The sequence below is a fragment of the Bombus fervidus genome, chromosome 2 (assembly GCF_041682495.2).
Source record: "Bombus fervidus isolate BK054 chromosome 2, iyBomFerv1, whole genome shotgun sequence".
NCBI lineage: Eukaryota > Metazoa > Arthropoda > Insecta > Hymenoptera > Apidae > Bombus > Bombus fervidus.
Window position 1 is genome coordinate 12,550,007 of NC_091518.1, and position 21,110 is coordinate 12,571,116.

At 41.0% G+C, this 21,110-nt stretch overlaps 1 protein-coding gene across 5 annotated transcripts in view; it reads left to right on the top strand.

Annotated features, from left to right (window-relative positions):
• LOC139998063 (discoidin domain-containing receptor 2) overlaps window positions 1-21,110 on the top strand; it is a 399,507-nt gene that overhangs the window by 316,525 nt on the left and 61,872 nt on the right. For all 5 annotated transcript variants that reach the window (XM_072022292.1, XM_072022288.1, XM_072022291.1 and 2 more), the window contains 2 exons: window positions 2,096-2,201; window positions 19,058-19,289. In XM_072022292.1, the coding sequence (XP_071878393.1) occupies window positions 2,119-2,201; window positions 19,058-19,289 (315 nt within the window). In that variant the 5' untranslated portion in view covers window positions 2,096-2,118. The remainder of the gene's footprint in view (window positions 1-2,095; window positions 2,202-19,057; window positions 19,290-21,110) is intronic.

The following is a 21,110-nucleotide window of genomic DNA, read 5'->3' on the forward strand; positions in this document are numbered from 1 at the left end:
TAACACGACGGACCCTACCACTGCCATCGTATCCACGAAATTACGACGTCGCGGATTCGTCCAAGGATGGTGCAAAGTTTCACCGATATTAATGGCTACCTACGTGGCCATTCTGTTTCTCGATGGCTTAGCACGGATTCCTTCCGTTATAAGCTCGAATTCCCTGCTATTAATTCTCGCGGGGTCTCTGGTTATTCGCGGCACAAAGCTGCAACCTCCCATCACGTTGTTCCGGTACACCTGCACTCGATATCCGGCATTACGTATTATCGTTTATTCGCCGCGTATTCGATCCATTCAGGCAAACGATGCTCCAGCAAATTTTACCGTGGCGCATTTTAGTTGGTAATAGAACTTCGATATGCATAAATTGCAATCGATGCGACCCGCGCCATGAAGCGAAACCACCCCCAGCCCCGTCGCGCACCAGTCGCCCCTCGCAGCATCCTCGATAATCGAACTATGTTCGCGAGACAGCCAGACGTCCTCAAATTTAGAGAATTCGACGCGTTCTTCCTATTGTATATCCAATTTTACTAGTAATGCAAAGTGTGTATGATATTTAGGGGTTGAGGAAAAATGCAGGCATTCGTGAATCCCGGACCTCTGACTGGCAAGCTTGGAATTCTATCTCTATCGCAAAGGCGTCATTTTAATTCTTCGCTGTTATCGTTCCCGTTTATCAGATACGATTCCCTCGTGTAAATATAAAATTGTTTTATCCGGATTTTCCGCTTTTCCTGAAAACGCGATAAAGTAAAGGATTAACGTTAGAACCATCGATAACCGAAGCGTAAAAATTGTATCGGTGAAATTACAATGGAATATATAGATAATGCGAGAAATATTTTACAAGAGAATATTCGAATCTGCGAAATAGCGTCGTTATAAATGTTGAAGTAACTACTTCAAGAAAACTATATCTTTATTTATGTATATCCGTGACCTGACGACTTCTATTACGCAGAAATATTGTAAATAAGGAAAGGTGCATATCATTGTACCTTTGAGTATGCATTATGTTTTGGGTTGCAAGATCTAGGAACTAATAAACAGATTTCTATTTATGTTCCCTGTAGCCTCTAGCCAAAGCTATAAGCTTAATTTTTTTTTTTTTTTTTTTTGGCAATGTCCTCTTGCTATAAATATATGAACGTGCTCCCTATCATTCCATTGTCTAGTAACATTAAGAAAGTAAGGATCTGACTCGGCATAAACTTATACTTGTACCTTTAATTATTTCAATATACTTTTCTATTACAAATTCATCCGCTCGTTCTTCAATCAGTCAACCTCAACCTCAACAATAAATTTACAAAGTTTATATGGAAATCTACGTGTCGATCATTTTGTCCGTTCTAATAACTCTGATGTTCATTGATAAAGTGATACACAGATAGTTGAGCAGAGCGTAAAGAGTGAAACGTTACGAACACTGAATATTCCAGTTTCTATTACGGATGCAAACAAGTAGCTATATTCCGCGACTCGAGGATGAAATCACGAGCATCGATGACAACGCGGAATATCAATTTACACGAAGTGCCCTCCGAATCGTAATTTTAGTTCCATCGACGATTTATCGTGCCACGTTACAGATACAACGTCTCTGCGGTGCATGTTTCGTTAGCCACGATTTCGAAGTTTTCGCCGTGGCGGAACGACGGCAAAACCGTAAATAACGCGGCCAGTCCTCCATGGCCGACAATATTGTATCAAGATAGGCCCGGTTCCTGGTAGCAGGATACATTGCGTCCCCGTAACGCTGCCGTGTTCCCCTATGAAACAATTTGATCGGTCCCAAAGATACGAAAACGTTGAGGTAGTCCTTGCCGTCGTCCTAACTCTTCTCGTTCTCCTCGCATCGAAGCTGGAGGAAAGGCGGTCGTATACAAGAACGTAAACCGGCTCTATCCGACAGATTCATCTCGGTTACCTGGTTATTTAGCCATTTATGATCCGCTGGCGAAAACAGGACGAGCATCGATGCCCAACCAATCCTTTTCCTCTCTGCCTTCTTCCTTTAGACTCGTATGTAAATTTTTCGTTGCAAGACAAAACTTTAAACTCGATTGCATGTTTTTGTTTGTTTCAGCCCAATGCATCGCGCCGCTTGGTATGGAATCCGGCGCGATCCCGGACGCGGATATCACGGCAAGCTCTACGTTCGACACGGGAAACGTTGGTCCACACCTAGCACGGTAAGCGACGCTTTTTCATTTCGATAGCCTACCCTCCATATCATTCGTCATCCCTATCTATCGGTGACTTCTGTTGCTCTGGCCGCGCGCCATCCAATTGCCATCGGCCACGACCCTCCAACGATACTACGCGTGCATGGAAAGTTACTTGCTTAGGGACAGCTTGGGAATAAGAGGAAGAGTGGGTTCAAAAATGATAAATGTAGGAATTTGTAAGATGTTTTCGTAGTTTGTTGATCGATTGTAACGGATATGAAATTTTTATGATCCTAAACGATCAGGACAATGGGAGAAAATAGGGGAACACCTTAAAATTGTATTTGGGCAATGGAGTTGCAGGGGCTGGCACACAATGGAGCGTTTGTACCGAAAGACCGAAATAATTAATTTTCCATGAAAATCACATGATAGCAAAGACGTTTTATATATTATATTATGCGCATTCTGTGCAATTTTGCATTTTCAACTTTCCCATAAACGCATAAATATCCGCAGTTTAGAGATTATTGAGAATTTTTTATCTTAATTGCCGAAATAACGGTATGGGAACACTAAATTTACACTTAGAATTTATATTAGAATAGTTATATTCTATATAAATTTTATTTGATAAACGATTTCAAAGACATTCATCGATACACACTCGCACGCGTCTCACCTTCTTCCATACCAGACTATTAACTGAACAGTTTACATTCCGTTGTTTTCGGGGCGCCGCGCACACACATACTTCCACACACTCGTATTCACATACATGTGTCACTACTACGCGGTCAATCTAGTCTAGCACATAAAATTATACATATCTCAATAGAGGTAATTTATTATTTTGAAGAAGAGGTAATAAATGTAAAATCTTTGTAATAGTTTGTTATATAAATTGTTGAAGTGGTCACCACTTCTAAGAAAACTCTACATCTGGTCTTTTAGTTTTCTCGAGCACTGAAGCGATCGACAGCGTATAGACAAAAGACTGGGACGAAAACAGACCATAAACTGTAGACAGGCGACGATGGTTTCAGGACTTTCAGTCATAGGGTAACACTGCTAGCGTGCGGTTCTGGACCAGCTCAATTATATTCCGATTTGTATTTTCACTTCTGTGTTAAAATATATTTTCTACCTTACAATTTATCCACGCGTTCCTTTGTTCGCATACATCTAATAACCCCAATATAAATAACAAAGATACGTCTCCTGTGAATTATACTGTCCATTTAATTCCAATAGCTCACTTTCAAATCTACTTTGGGAATCTGACAATGAGTTAGGTGTTCTATAGTACTTTGTCTTTACGACAATGTTACACGCCTTCCTGTATCTTCGAATAGCCGTTATAACGATGGATTTCGCGAGACAACCAGTTTAGAGTAGACGGGTATCCAAGATGAAACTGCGTGCCATTCGAGTGGCAAGAGAGGGTTGATCGAGGGTTTTACTAAGGTCGTTAGATCGAGGGACGAGGGTTTATGTTTTCGAGAAATAGCGGTGATCTTGGGAGACATGTAAACGAAGGGGGACGAGTTGGCAATGGTAACGAAGGCGGAGACGGGAGGGACTTATTTAGGAAAGCACGTTTACTCGTCATGCAAAACTTAAATGGGATTGTGGGATGATTTGTAGTTTCGGTGGTTGTACTTTGGTTAAGAACGTATATTTCTACGAACATGTATTGTCTTATGTGTGTATATATGTATTATTTGGTATGTGAGTACCCACGAGCAACGTGTAAAGAATTTTATTTGTTCGAATGAAATAAAATTTATTTATCCAGTTAACTAGACGGGATATTGGAATTATTGTTCCATCGATTAATAATCGAGCGTGACGTTACAAAACGAGCAAAAGCTTCGGCGAAGATTAGAACATACCTACATAATATATGATAGTTACTTAGTTACAGAAGATTAAGAGAACCTCATTAGAATTCCAATTTTATATTGAAAAAAATAGCAAGCATCGTTTATAACAAATCCAAAAGAGAAATCCAAGAAACTCGAAACATAGATTGAACGATCTCGCGAAGTACTCGAGCCTCGAAAATTTACTGCCTATTTCTTCTCTACGCCCTTCTTCACTCTCTTTCTCTCTGTCTCTCTCTCTTTCTTTGGACGAAATATTATCTCTTACATTTAAATCACTCTATGTGATCAAATGCACGACTAGCCAAAGAAACGACTCCCCCGAGGGAAGTTCCTTTCGAGGCTCCGATTTGCTCACGCCCAATTATACCATAATTATTTCAAGATGCCAACCAAGCAGTTATTCGGTGAATTATTCATACACGGCGACGATGTTCGTGCGTCGAAAACCTCGTGGCAAATTCGCGAAGACGTGATACGCAGCCGGGAAAAGTAAATCAGCGCCCCTTTCCACGCGCGGCAGCCAGTTTAATCGCGGCCGAAACGCGAAGGGAACGAAAATTAATACTTCAGGATTCATTAATCGCGACGCGGCTCGCATGAATATTAAAAATGCGTTGCATCGTGCCACCATGGTAACTCGTTAATACGTAAAATCCGGTTTATCGAGTTTGCGTGCACGCACGACGAAAGACGTTATCACGCGTAAACAAAGAGAGCAGAGTGGGAAAAGCCGCCAGTAATTATTTCTAATCTGACCGCGTCACGCGCTTTTTCACCCGATTTATACACGGAAACCACGTGACGACTACGCGGTATTTCTCACTGTCGCGACTCGTGCAGCCAGATAAAATTAACAAAATTTTTCAGGTATGAAAAAAGAAAAAAGAGTATACGCGTGTGTAGAGGTTGCGGTTGTACAAACGTATTGGACAAACAGGCAGAAGGTAATTCTTTATGCAAAAGTGAACGAAATATGCGGGATAAAATTTTTCAGTCCGAGATTCAACTTGTAAAAAACGTTGATTTTGCATACGCAATCACGCGATTATTGTGGTATATGAAATTTGTATTGGAAATTTTCAGTGTAAACTAAAAATATCGCTTCGGGACTGAAAGAGGTATTATAAATTATTTCGTCGCTTACAACGTTCGACGCTGTATCCAATATGGAAATTACCTACATCATCTTACAATGAAAACATCATCCTATTTTTATCTTTACACCATTTAAATCGCGCAATTATAACGACCACGCGACTTTCGCGAGTTGTTTTAAGCACGAAAAGAACACCGAGCACAATGGTAATTAGCAGAGAGTAAACGGGGGATGGAAAGTAACAAACCAGTTATTAACAAAAGCATCGATTAAATGTAGATTGCGGATCTTTCTACGTTTATAGACATTTTTGATTCGCAGAAATGTTCACAATACATATATGTAATATACATATACACGTTCAATATCCCAAGTATTTTCCATAATATGTAAGGAGTGAAACAAATTTAAATTTCATTTCTTCGGTTTTATTTGTAAAAATATGAATTTGCATAATAAAGCACAGTCTAGTTGTGCGATAAAAAAATAAATAGTTAATCGAAATACATATATCAATGCCCTATCAGTGCAGGTTCGTTTATACGGATAGGTGAAATAGAGGGGGAAAAAAAAGGAAAGAAGCGGAGAAGGCTGTTCGATTCTCGCAACCCGCGAAGAGGTTGATGAATTTAATCGCAAGGGTGATGCATATTCCAGGAAGAATAAATCCTAAGATAATCCAACGTGCAATTAAATCACCGCGATCGCATGTTCCACACTTTTTCGTACACGCGCTGTGTCGCTCGGCTGTAATTAATATTTACGCGAAACACTTCCTTCGCGGCGGTGTTTATCCAGGCCGCTCCCCGTGCAATTAATCCAACCGGACGATAGTTCGATAATTCCGCGGTGATCGAACGCATGCGAACCTCGTTCCATATTCATCGGTCTTCCATTGACGCGATCGTATCCGCGCCCGTACTTTTGTCTGCTAATAAGTAATTTTACATGACAATGCGTATAACAATGCGTACATGCGATGATTGGGAAAATGGATTAAACAATTTATGATTTTATTGCAGATAAAAGAATAAATGTTATTGAGGATAAAATCATATATTTGCAGTATATCACTGGTTAAAATAAACAAAAAATATTCCATTGTATTAATACGTTATTTATATATTTATCTGTATGGTGTATTCATTCTATGGTGGATTTATATCGATTAAGGTAAGACAAGAGTGAAACGAACGTTTATTGCCAGTCGGACTTTTATTTTCTCCTTCTGTAAAAGAAATTCTGCCTTTCCTTAGTTTTTCGCTTCAATGTAAATTTGACATCTTCGTAAGAAGGAATTACGAATATATGTATAAGCGGAATGTCCGTGTCTCCTTTGAGATTCATTTGCAGACCTATATTAATGAGACATTTCTTGCTTGTTTTAATACAGTAGCCGGCAAGAGTTTGCAGGTTGCACTTCTGCTGCTTGAATCATACGTTAATAAAGTCTCTTTTACACAAATTTAATAACACTGTATTTCATAACTCACGGTAGAAGCTATACTCATAAAGCAGTCCTTTATCATCAAAAACTCTTTATTTCGATCTAATAAAATTACACCACGACAGGAAACTTCTGACAGCCATTGTCAAAAGTACTATATCCGCTGAGAGCTACCCTTTGTCCGAATATATCTAATATATTTTTCAAATTCATCCTTTCACCTCCGGCAAGCCAACGCAACTGAAATTCAAATCGTCCATCCACGCAACTCCTTTGCTACCCTTCCACTGTAAAACTTAAAGCAGCCTCGAGCCTCTAATACAATTATCACAGGGAGATGTTTGACGTTGGCCAGCGACGTAAAAAGAATATTACACCTGGCTGGTGGCGGAAGGGTTGGCCATGTAACGCCTCTTGTAACCGACGGTGCAACGCATGAATACGTGATGCGACGGCAGCGCGTGCGCTATACCGTTTCTCTTGCTCTCTTCTATCGTCACTCCATTCGTCTCGTTCTCTTTCTGGCCGACTCGAGTTCTCGTTCCAGCCAAACCCTCTCGTGCACCCTCTCGCCCCCTTGTCTCGCCCCACGGATAGCCTTCCGTCGGTGGCGTTTAGATATTAATGCGTAGGGTCCGGTATTCAGCGGCGGTTGCAGCGCAACAACGGTTTATACGAATATTCCATCCCACGGGACATATCCGCTCTGGTGCAGGCCGCGGTTGTAACTCGAAGCGAGGGCCAAACCAACCAGCTCGGGCAACGTGGAACACGGAGAGCGTCGGTCGCCGGCCCCGCGGGCTCTCCGATATTAATACATTCCATTACCGCAGACAATGACCGGCTGAATGGGCCTGACTCTTGATGAGCTTCGGGGCGCCCCCGCATCGCATCCAAGTGCCTCCTTTGCCAGTCCACGTCACCGTCTAATTTAATACACCGCGACCTCGGGCGAAGGTGCTTAGAATGGCTGACGATGCACCGCCGAACAAACCGCATCAAAGAACAACCATCTACAATGCTATTTGATACAGCGTTCTTCTTCCAACTCCAAGATTGTTACATGGGTTGCGCTATTGGGCGGTGGGTGGGCGCTATAAATTGAAATCGAATCGAAAGTACCGCGGTTTTGTTGGGTTTCGCGCGACTGCGGTGATTGGATACTCTACTCACTGTACTGGGAATTGTGTCTTGCTTGTAAAGTTTCATTTAAGGTAGATGGACTCGATTGATTTGAAAGTATCGTGCTATTCAGACTATTCCAAGTATTCTCTCAGGTTTATGCGCGTATCTTTATTTTACATAATTCGATTGAGTTTCCTTCGTAGAAAATGTTTCTGCATTTTGTCATCTAAGTTTCTCGATGAACGAGCTGATCGGTTCCATCGGTTTTGCTTTCTCAATTTCGTTGCATAGATACGTTATCATATTCCACTTTTTCAAGAACTTGCAAACTTTATTTTACTTTACTCTTACGAGTGTATTTATTAAAGAAAGATGTAAATTGTAAATAGTACTGCTTTTGAAATTTCGTAATATTTTCCTATTTTTCTCTTTATCAAGAGTTGTAAAAAAATACTGTTTTTGAAATTTCGTAATATTTCCCTATTTTTCTCTCGATCACGAGAGGATCGGTATAGTTTTCTAGTACTTGGCCCTCTTAAGTTTTAAGCGAAATTGAGATTCTTTCAACTATTCCATCGTTTAAAGGAAGCGATAGTTACTAGGTAACGTAATGTTATTTCCAGTTTCGCTATTGGCTTCCTAAATCTAATCTACTCTTTATGAACTTTGCGTTTAATCATATCGCGCAAATCATCAAACTTTTCTACAGAGATGATTTTTATATTCTTCTTTATCTTCCTGCGGCTAACTTTTTTAACAAAGTCTCTGATGCACCAGGATGGCTTGATCTGATAATCTACTTCCTTACTCAAATTGATTGTTTCTTTTCAGTATTGTCTTTCGAGACTTCTAGCAACTCGTTCTCTATTTCTCTCGTTATTATAAGTATCGCAGACAATACTTTCTTCCACTCTATTTTAAGCATCCGCTTGCCATCGACTAAATTCTTTTATTTCAATCTCGTTAAAACGAACATAAAAGCATCTAACGCTATAAAAAAGTTTTTTTAATATCGATCACACTTCGATAACGATTCTTCCGTTTTATTTTCAAGATTGGGAAACTTTTTAACGATAAAGGAATACGATTAGATGAAAAATGACTCCAAACGGTAATAAGATCAAAATGACGTTACTTAAATGCGAGTAACTTAACTTGTATGAATAGAAACGTAAATTCAAGTAACCCGAATAATCCAACCAAAGCTTAAAAATAATAGATTTCAAAGGTAAAAGATAGGTCTGTACGATGTCTCTTTCGTTGCGGTTACGATAAATCCTCGGTGGAACGAAACGTGACGCACGAAAAGAATACAATTACGTAGCTTGAAAAGGTAGAATTCCCAACTGTCTGAATATTTGAATCGATGAAATATTCAAGCACTCGGTCTTCTTTCCGCGAAAGATAAAATCAGAAATAGCTCGTCCTATATAAACTTCCTGGCCAGGGAACCGACAAAAATGCCAGACGTCGTTCGATCGTTCATATTGACTTCAATTAAGGCCAGATTATCCCCAGTAGGTCGTGTCAATCCTGTCTATAATTGATGTATAAAGGTAACTCGGTCTGTCTGTGGCTTGGAAACCTGCCGAGAAACCGGGACAGAGCTCGCGAAAACTAAGGACGTGAAGTAATTGAGAAAGAGCCGCAACAAGCGAAACGACGAAAATACCGAAAATCCGTATCCGAGACCGTGGAACACGAACGATCGCCGTCAGAACGCGTCAAAGCACCGATAAATCGGTGTCATGCCGTGTTTCCACAGTCGTAGCAGCGTTGCGAGCGTGACATTTAAAAAATTGCCGCGTTACTTCTCTCGGCTTCTGGCAAAAAGTTCGTACGGATGTCAAACACGTTCGCGGTGTAATTTAATTAACGGTGTTGAAACGGTAACGTCGCCGTGATAATTTCATTTCAAGCGGCTTGCGGGATAAAGAGGCAACGGCTGATCGATGAACGAATCCCCGAAGACGCTTTTCGCGTGGGTGGAATGTTCAGAGATGGAAAACGGGGAACAACGGATAGAAGGGAGAAAAAAAAAAGGGCGAGAAAAGAGGAAACGAGTCGAATACAAAGTTTCCCTTGAATGCAGGTTTTTCTTCGTTGAATAGCGAAACATCGGAAACGATGTTACAGACAAATCTGGAGTAGCCGTTTTCTGTAGCGCGAAATGATCGTTTTCCATATGCGAGTACACAAAACGATTCTCAAGCGCGCCATCGTAAAAAGACACACGACTCGTGCTTTTACTTTAAGAAACACCCTGCCTTTCCCGCTTCTTTCGCGCGTCTTCTTCCCTTTTCTTGCCGTGTTCTCAGTTTGAACGATATTTCCAGAATGGATGCAATTAAGATACTGGTTAGAGATCGTGCGCGGTATATAAGAGAGCGGTCTCCTGTTGAGAGAAATAGCAGTGGATTGAGAAGTCAAAAGGCAAGTCGCAACTGCGAGTTTGCCCGCTGCTTCACCGTGTATACACAGTCCGATTCAACGAGCGAATTCAATTGGAATTACGCGAGGGGTGAACGCACTTTGGAAAAACTGGAACGTAACTGCCCGGTTTCTTCACGTGCATCGTGGAAATTTATTCGAATAGCCGAATTCGAACTCCTGTGTACATCATTCTTTATACTTATCTTACTCTACATTAACTCTTGCATTAAGAGGCTATGTATTATATTCGAACCGATAAATAAAATAAAATTACTTATACAGTTCGTTTTTACTCGAATATGGTAGAAACTCTTTGAGTACAATTTTATCGTATTTTATTCTGAAATAGTATCACAGAATGCAGAGGACACGTCATCGTCGTCGTCGAAGAAATTAAACAGAGTACGTAGGTAAAAAGGAATAAAATTAATCGAAATGCTCTGGTAGGAACATTTTTCTAAACCTATGGTCCGATCGTGAAATATCTTTTCGTTTCACGATTCCCATTTGCTGGCCGATGAGAACGCGTACCTGGCAAAAACAATTTTCCGCGATACCGCTTCTAGCCTCTTAGGTGCGGTTGAATTTTGTTGTAGACAAAAGGCAGAGTTTGTCGCGAATTACGCGTAAACGATACAGCACTGCAATGTGTGACGGATAATATACGCAAGCACATTGGAATAAAGTTTTTGATAAATAAATTATAATTTTTCGTAAAGATATAACGCATATATTTGAACTTTAATAATTTACTTTATAATTAATAATACAATTGACTGTGATATATTTTAAAGCACGGTACGACACATAGACCCACGTCACAATCTTCACACTCACAGCGCGATAGCGTTTTTCAAATTGCTCTTCGTTTTCTATTTTCAAGCGACATTTTGAGCTTGAAGATTCTACAAAATTACTATGATACGGATCGGTATGTTAAAAAGAGCGTCTAATAATGGTATATTTATTTTAACGGAATGCAACAATTGATATCTGACACTGGCGCATCAAAAACAAAGACTATATATTCTGTCTGTATATCGTTAACAATGTTATAAAACGTTGCGAGGACAAGAAAAGTGTGAAGCAAGACAAATGAAAAAGATCGTTTAGTTGAAACGGTGAGTGAATGAGTCAGTACAATGAGCCACTATAGTGGCGCGTCGTAATGTAAAATGACATTCGCGAAAGCCACTATAGTGGCGCGTCGTACCTGACAGGTTAAAGGAACGAGAAATCTTTGTGTTCCCTGTTCGCGTGGCACGCTGCATAAAAATTAAAACTGTCAAGATACGATGGCGAAACGGAAAACGCTGAATAGAATAGAAATACTTAGCTAGCGCAACGAGGAACGCGACGACGTCCAGCCCGGACTTTTCATGCGAGTAATGGCTTTTAGAGTCATTACTTGATACACTGTAATTTCGAAGAGGCAGATAAGGCTGCAGCTACGAGGGTTATACGCTGGCTTTGTATCTCGGCAGTCGATTACACACTCGCGTCTGACGTTACCAAGATGAATCCCATTTTCGATCTTGCTCGCGCTAGGCTAGGAGAAGGGTAATTCAGTTCCATTGTTCGTTCCTCGAGCTTCTACGAAAGTTCCATAAAATTTCGAGGCATCTGATAAAATCGGAAACCCACGATCCCTGGGAAAGATGTGGAAAAAAATTGTTCGTAGAAGATGCGATGTTCCGTTTAGTTGTTCCGAGCAAAAGGAATTTTTTTTTTTTTTAATGAAACTGCAGGGAAGTTGAACTGGATCGTGTCGCGATAATTCGGGAACGAGAAAATCAGGCAGCCTGTCGTTATCCGCGTTACACGCGTTCTCCGCTGATACCAAATCGAAAACCGGAATTCAATTTGCACGGCTGCTGTATCGAATCGTACGGGACGAGAACAAATTTCAACGAGTCCAATAAGCGAACTTCTGATATTCCTCGAAGCAATACCAACCGCGAGAGAATAGAAACATCCCTGAATGGGGTGGCGAGATAAAAGAACGAAAAATGGCCAGCGGAGGATGATAGTTGGTTTCTTAAGTATCGGCAGTGTGCTCTTGATTTCGCGAAAGAAAAACGCAACGAACCTTTAAGGAAGTAGTTTCTTATCTAAGAGCAGAGCGTATCGCGATAACGTTTATTGCTCGAACGTAGTAGCGTCCACGATGCTCCGTATCGTTTAACTTCAATTTTCCAACTGGCTAATTTAAAATTTCAAACGTGTTTTAGTCGATCAATTGAATAATCAAACGAAAAAGATAGTGGAGGTTAACGGGTATAAATAGTAATCGATTGGAAGAGGAGACGAGAAAAGTGTGAAAAAGAAAATCGTAGGAAGCCGGTAGCTATATCGCTTGGTTTCATCTTATCGAATAAAAATTCTAGCAACGATTCATAATAACGTTCGAGAATGGTGTTCAGAATTATAAAGCTATACTCGATCCTGGTAATATATGGAGAAAATAAAAGCATCGGAGAACAGAAACCTTGTTAGAGTACCTAACAGCGATTTCCGAGGTCACACAGTGGCCAGCGAAGCATCAGCGAAAGCAACGAGAATAGGAGACACATGATAATTGCAGGAACGTGGTCACACTCCAGCTTTAACCTAATCGAGTAACTATCTCCAATTGCGGTACCTGATCGCGTACTAGTTACCGGCTTTAATTCGGAAACGTAAGAGTATTTTAATTAACTGAAAAACACGTTATCGAGGGAAATTGCACAACCATTTTGCGATAAGAAATTCTAACGATATCTTTCTCAACGAGTAATACAAAAACATTTATTACAATTAGACAATCGATAGAGAAACTCCGGAGAATACAATTAGAGGAAGATAGAGGATAATTGCGGGGACGTGACTACATTCTAACCTTAATCTTATCGGTTGGATTTCCTCCACTGCGAGATCACCTCATAGTCACTAGATTTACCTACAAATTTCCTACAACCGTAAATCCACCCCTGTTCTAAACTTCCGAATTCTCATCGAACCGTAATGTCAAAGGGAATTTCTCCGACTTGCTGTAACGAGGATCGCGACGTTAAATGGAAGCAAGAAGTTTAGTGTTTAAAAAACAATGATCGCGGATATCCAACGGAACTGGAAACGATCCGACTGCGAAAACGGAGCAGGCAAATGTTCTCGCGTGCTGCGTCGATACGAAAACGCTGGAATTTACGGTTCGACGTGAACTCGAAATTTCCATCGGCCAAGGACCTATCGGGGAATTACGACCTGCTCTTCCCTCTTCCTTCCGTCGTTTCTTTTCGCTCCTTTCTTTCCTTCTTTTGTTCGAAGCGCGTCTACGCAACCCGAATCAGATAAGTCTACCCGTATGTCAATTCCCCTGGCGAACATTTTGCATAATATAAGCGGTATACCGTTGCTAAGAGACAACTGAGAAGAGACAGTGTCGCGTCTCAGCTAATTTCAGCGAAGTCGAAATCATCCGCGAAGCGGTTAACGCGATGGGAAATTTAAGCCGGTCACGGTATCTCTTTTTGGTCGTGGTCGATTTAATGCAGCCAGTAAGGGAACAGGATTTTCGAAGGTTCGAAACAAAGTCTCCTCTCGCGGAACACACGCGACCGATCGTTCTTTTTCGACGGACGTCGGACCACACACGGCGCTCGATGCTTTTCTCGAGACCGGGCCCCGCAAAAAGTCGCTTTAAATGGCACGTGTAGGCTGTGGCCGGACGAAACGTCGACTAAATGTCGGCTGAAGACAGAAATGATGGAAGGGGGAAGCTGCGATGATCGCGGTATTACTTTTTCGACGCCAATAATGATAATAATGGAGAGTATTTTAGCCATCTTGGCTACGACGACGCTAGTGGAGAAATGTATGGAAATGTTGAATGTAACATCGGTGAAAAATTAAATAGAAAATCGGGGAAATGATAGGATTTGTGCTGGATGAGTCGAGAGTGTCTAGGATAGAGAAATAAACGTTTGATTAATTTACGCGGTCCAAATTTAAATTAATGTAGATGTATTTAATACTACAAATTCAGAGACGCGTCGATTTTAGTAAAATTCATGTGAAAGAAAAATATATTACTTTTTTAAATCAGGAATTGTCTGCGTTAAAGGGCGAAAGTTTTCAAGATAGTGGTTTGAAATCGTATGCGATAGGGTATGTTGTACATTAAACGCGAGAATGATTTCTCCTTTTTAAATCGATCTTGCCTTGCGTTGAATAGAAAAGTCGAAGTTCTGAATAAACGTCGAAAACGAAGGAAAAAGAGCGAAGAAAGAATTTACCGTGTGCGAGTATAAATGGTGTAGAATTCATTGAAACGTAAAGTTCAGAGTTCGGAGAAAGTATGAGTGTATCTAAGAAAGTAAGAGTTCTCGACGGGCTGTCTTATAATACAGAGCAAGAATTATCGCACAATCGAATTACTATTTACTAGACAAATTATTATTTACTAAACGCAGCTACTACTATTTTACATGAAAATTTACGGGTCAAAATTCTACCACCATCCAACATTCCTACAGGTAATACGTTTAAATGGATTTACGGGATACGTCCGCTATAACATACACAGGCATAAACTACCAATAAACTATCGATAAATCTCATGGCCGAGAAATATCTAAAACCTAAAGCAGAACGTCCGAAGCGCTTTAAGATTCTTTAAGACAGACATCAGCTAACCGTATCGTAAACTCTGTGTAATTAAATATTCTTGGCATCTACATTTGCATATACGTTCAAGAGGTACTGTAAATTACGTTAAGTTGCGTTATCGTAACAGACGCAAACCTGGCAATATCTTAGTTACACCACGTCAGCAAACACGCGACATCTATGTATACAACGATCCATGCCAATTAGTCCTTAATGCCAAACGGTATCAATTAACGTTTTGTTGTAGCCGGCCGTACGACGATGGCAATTTTACGAGACGACTTTGGCTCGCGTCTGTGGTCCAGCTAATGCCTCGACCAACACCATAAAACCGACCTACGCGTCCATTTGTCTATTATTCCATCACGGAATTGCAGGTTGCGTTTGGGTTCTCGCCGGCCGTGGTATCGTTGCGCCTCCTTGTTCGTTGTTCCAACAACAGGAAACCGGCCCGTTCGAGCTGGTTGTTAAGGATAAAGAGGCGGTTGCATCGTCAGAGCTGTAAATCTCGCAAAACCAGGCCCCAGACGTTGTTATAACGACGCGTTGCCCTCGAGAACGCCGCCGCGTTATCATTCTCGGTTTGATGGCCGGTAAGCACGATTATTAGCACCACCACGCCGAGACACGATACCACGCCGAGGCGATAGGAGAACATCCTGGAAAAATCCCCTGGTACGCATTAATTTTGCCGGCCCGTTGCAAATTACCTGAAACACCGGCGAGTAAATACTATGTAACGCGCAAAGCTGAACGAGCGGTCAGGTGAGACGAGTTTAGATAAACTGGACTCAACTTCAATCCTCTTGAGATAGAGGCAGCGTGAAGTGATAGAAGCATCATCGTTATTTCTGCAGGCGTGAGTAGTTAGTCAAGGTGTCGACCATCTCACGAGGTGTCGAGTTCTTGGGATTGCACATGGAGCGATGATCTCCGATCTCCGCTAATTTTTTTAAACGCTTTGTTGGATCGTTTGATTACGTTTCATCGGTGACACACCTAGAATTTCTCTTGGCAATTTGAAGCCGATGAATAATTTATTTTTACGCAACGGGTGTGGCTAGAGACACTCATTCTCTTTGAAGAAGAGATGACGAGTGGTTTAATTTTATAGTAAATAACAGAGCTGTAATGTTAATATCTGCAGTGATTGGCGTTGCAGTTAAAAATCGTGGAATGGATAGAGTAGAAATAGGGAGGTAAGGTGGAGGTAGAATACGAGACATCTAGACAACAAAGTCATTCAACGGATACATCTACGTGTCACGCTACCCAGAAAATTGAAAACCATATATTAACACTGGACGATGCTGCTACATTCCTTAACTTCCTGGGTTTATTCCTACTACGTGTCTGATAACAAACCTTTGTAGAAAGCTGATTCTAAAGGAAAACCTGATCGATAGACTAGACCTGATTTTTCTTTTCCATTGAGCTCGAAGAACGAAGAAAAATAAAACGTTTCCCTCGCTGCAATTTGCATCGAAGGGCAAATACACCATTAATTAAAATCAACAAAATTAAACGAGGGAAGACTCTATCCAAATCCTAATTACATTCTCAAAATTCCGCAAAGATTGCAAAGCTCGCGTTGGCTTCCTCTTTTCCGTTTACGAAAGAAACCGAATTATCCGTATCGCGTCCAAAAGGAAACCGTCGTCTCGTCGTTGTCGCCACCGTCGTCGTCGTCAGGTCGATTTCCCTAGCGACAATTAAGGATAGAGCAAATATCGTCAGGTACACGTTGTTAAGACACGCCTCCAAATATTCCAGTAATGAAGAATAATGCACGATGCTAAAACAAACTCTCCCGAGAGGGAGAGTGCCGGTTAAACCTCGAAGACGTCGGATGTCCCCCATCCTCGGTGTAGGCTTCTCGTCTCTTTCCGCGCCATTCACCTCGCACCATCCAAAAGGATATACCAACACGGCTGTATACAGGTATAGCGTGACGTTACGACCGGCAGAAGCTTCCCTCTTAGCCAAGCATTTAAACGGTCCACGCAATTAGGGAAGGCGCTTCGCGCCTCATCTTTTATTCATGCCGACTACGGCCAGCCTCTCCGCGCCTTGCTTTCGACCCCCGGAAAGATTAAAACCGAACCACGCCGATCCCTCGGCTCTACAGCTTGCACGTATTAAATGGCCAGCTTGCACCTTCGATCGAGATCACCTGTGTGTATACGCGTCAGGATGGATCGAGCTGTCCAGAGATATCGCTGTGTCTCTCCTCGACAACCTCCAGCCTTCGTCTTCTTCCTTTTTAAGGATCGTCATCTGGACACATAATGCGAGCTTCTACGGTTTCACGTTCATCTTTCAATTTGGCGAGCTACAATTTTTATTATCTTGACGTTGGCTTGTGAATAATTTATATTTGATCGCGGTGCTGGATGCGAACGAGAACTGCGTGTTAAAAGTTTTGAGGAAAATTGCTTCAACCATGAATAACGAAACAGTTGAATGGGTTTCGTAATTGGCGAGTGTTCAGAAATGTCCCGGATATTTCAAAATATTTCGTGTTTCTTCTTTTCAGGTTTATGCTTTTTGGTAAGAAATATGCGTAGTAAGTTAAATGATTAATCGAAATTATAATTTTCTCTGTTTCTCGTTTGTTTCGTGCAAGATAAAAAGGCGCAGTAATCTTAAGATAGGTCAAGTCAGCCAACATAGTCCGATTCGAGCCTAATTTCATAGACTAATTCTCGTTAAAAACTAGAAATGAAATTTGCAGGAAATGCGGAAGAAAGAAACGCGTACAAAACGTTCTATGTTTTATGCAAATGAGATTCGAGTATTCCGCGCAAGATTCTTTTGTCCAACAACGCAATTTCGTTGTTTACTTTTCACCGTTCTTTTTTCTTTACTATTAATTATTCGTAATAAGCGTAAAGGAGGAAAACGAGAGAAATACGTTAATCCTAGAGGGTGGAAGTTGGGGTACCCGGTCCCACAGGCGGTGAAGTTTCGCGAGGGTACGAAGATTTTACGGTGTTATGATTATTCTACTCGTTTTTAATTTCAAATGAGCCTCGCAGCGCTCGTGTCGCTCTTTCTTTTTTAATGACGATTGAAATTGTTTGGTCTGGGATAACAGGGGTGGGAAACCAACCTGAGAATCTCAAAGTTTCTCGAAACGTTGTAATTTTTGTGAGAAAGGAAGCTTCCTTCTATGCCGTAGAAAACTATTTGCTACATTGCTTTATGAAGGAAACATGGTACGTCTTTGTCGTGGTTAAAGCGCGCTAAGGGTTCACGTGACAAAGATGATTTTGAAAGTTTCCAAGTATCACTTATACTTCTCCCGGGCTATCTGCTCGTGCTGGATCCCATTAAGTAGTTAAACTCGTGTTTTTCCTTTCTTTTTTTTCTTATTTTTTTTTTTCTCCTACTTCTTCTTTCTCCTCGTTACTTCGAGAGTGTATTTAATGTGCAAGATCGAGCAAGAGTAAGCCCGAGTCTAAGAAGTTGCTACTGTAGGGTGCTCAAATTTATTATTGGAATAATGAAAGTATTAAAAGTTGCCGATGAACGAGCCACCGTATTACGATATCGGAATTTAGTTTGAAAATCCCAGCTAACCGGCTGGATTGGTAAGGAGACGCTGGGTCGCCGGGTATCTTCACGTTTAATTAATTCGTTAGGTTCGCCTTAGTATTGAAAGACGAGGTGAAAAATAGCCGATTCTCGCTAACATTCGAGGGCAGAAACGTCGAAGTTCGCAGAATCTCCTAAGAATGTTGTGTCTGATTACCCCGATGCTTGAAAACTTCTTCGAGCGTGCCTGGAGTTACAACCCTCTCGATAGCGTTTCCTTTAACCTTTTTTCTCTTTACACGCTTTCGCCTTGATTTACGAATATCAGGCTTCTGTTGATTCTTTCACAACAACAAGCTCGCTAATTCGTGCAACGAGAAATGACAAATAAAAAATAGTCGATAAATTGTTCCAATTAGTTATTTTACTACTATCAATGATTAATGTACGAGAAATTTCAGGAGAAATCTAAACGAAAGATGTAGAAGAAATACATTCTGAGCGCAAAACAAGCCTTGTTTCGTAGTTAAAAATAAATAATAGAAATTCTCGAAGATTTCTATATAAAAAGGAAACTCGTAAAATTTATATCGGAGAAATTACAAATTAATTGTTACCGCTCTGATAATAGATTGTAGTGTTAAAGAAGCGAAACCTCTCAAGTTAGAAAGGATAATAACCTGCGATGTTTAACCATCTGTTTCAGATTAAAAGTGGAGAATCTGGGTGGCGCTTGGTGTCCGAAAAACCAGATCACCCAAGAAGCCCGAGAATGGTTGGAGATCGACCTTCATACGGTTCACTTGATCACGGCTACCGCTACGCAAGGTCGCTTCGGCAACGGTCTCGGTGTTGAGTATGCAGAGGCGTATCTGCTCGAGTACTGGCGACCGCGTCTGGGCAAGTGGGTTCGATACAGAGATATCAAAGGAAAAGAGGTGAGTGCCCTTATCTCTTCCGGAGCTCCATTAACTAATTTACTGACACGAAGTCATCTAGTTTCGATATACCTCTCAGACTTTCTCGGACTTATCACAAATCTAGTCGATCGTGCTATTTAAGTTTCAAGACTAACTGAATATACGTAAGATGAGTTGTAATTCGCGATACAAACGCGTTGCGGAAGATTCCGCGATTAAAGATAAATCGCAGTGATAAAATAACTTTTTGTCGTACGAAGCGAAGCTTCCTACAAAAATATTATAATCGAACGTTAATCGAGTACTTATGCATCCGACTAATGCATTGCGTAATTGCTTTCGTTGCACGATATTAATTCATACGTTCGATTATTTCTGCCATTCGATTCAATGTTATGGTAATAGGCATTGTATCATTCGTAGAAACGGTTAGGTACTGACATAAAGTAATTTTATGGTTTCGATTTGTTTTAAACCGCGCAATTTACCGATTACATATATACGATACTACGTTTATAGGTTTTTCTGCGACATAATATAAACGAATTACGCCGAAAGATCGAAAGGCGTAATAAAATAATCAACGCAGAAACCGAAAGATCTCCAAAAGAGTACACGATATTTTACCACGAAGAGATGGTACGGAAAAGGATGAAGCGATTAAAATATTTTGTTGTTTTTATATTCCAAACGAGTAACTTTCCAAACGAAACCAAAAATTGTCGTAACTTTGGAAATATTAATTTAACGCCCCTGTCTCTGTTAATACGTTTTATCCTCCGTTTAGCGAGATTATCTAACGTTTCAATTTCTGAATATGTTTATTCTTCTGTTAACGAGCGTCACGATCAGTTTCAAAGAAGCCAAAGGGTCGCCAGCGAAAGTGCACGCGCAGCCGCAAGATTGATAAAAACAGCTTACGATATCGTGATTTATGAACGATTCGCGCATCTGCTCGCCGTCGATCGGCAGCAGCTGCGCTCGTAATAGTCGAAACCGAATTGGCAGGCTGGTCATTGGCCTGAAATAATAATTCCGTGACGATTAAAGCGGCGTGATTGTTATTCCTGGTTGTGCTCTTGAAGCGCAGAAGCGCGCGCCGGCCGAGTAGTAGAACGCACGAGCTCCGAGCGCTTCGGCCTATGATCAAGAATCGAAGACCAGCGAGAAGGATTATCCCGCTCGAAACGTAAGCAGCTTATCGCGAATCCGTAAGCTAATTTCGTACCGACGATGTGCCACTTTGTCGAGGCCCGTACCGAAGCCGGAGCCCTGCGGTCTTTGTGTTCCTGAGTTTCGCCAGCGGCTTCTGAATTATACAGAACTTTTCGAGAGGCTGCGGATCTTGGATTTTTTCCTGGCAAAATGTTAGATTAATGCTCGAGTTCCGTTGAATCTTTAACGTTTGCCGCTAGAACTACCGGTCGAAATGATTAATTCGTAACGTTTCGTAGAAACTGTATGGATTTGCAACGATTTTCAGGCATCTGTATGGTTACTCTATTTTTTGTAAAATATTCAGACGAATAAAAGCTTGCTTCTATTCTTCCGTTATACGTTTTTTATCTCCTTGATACAGGTTTTACACTTTAGTTTCCTGCAGTACTACGCAGCTTTACCGTTTTCAATAATACTGGAAAATACGCGTTACACACGATCCGTATGCTTTCAATTTCGTTAATCGCAAGTTTCAGTAATCGTTTCTTTCAATTTTTCTATCATCGTGATGAAACAACCGATGGACTATTTCTGAAGAAATATCGATATAATCTCCGGACGCTCAATTCCTCTTATGTTGCACATCTTTCTATACAAATAGTATCTGAAATATTTTATAGT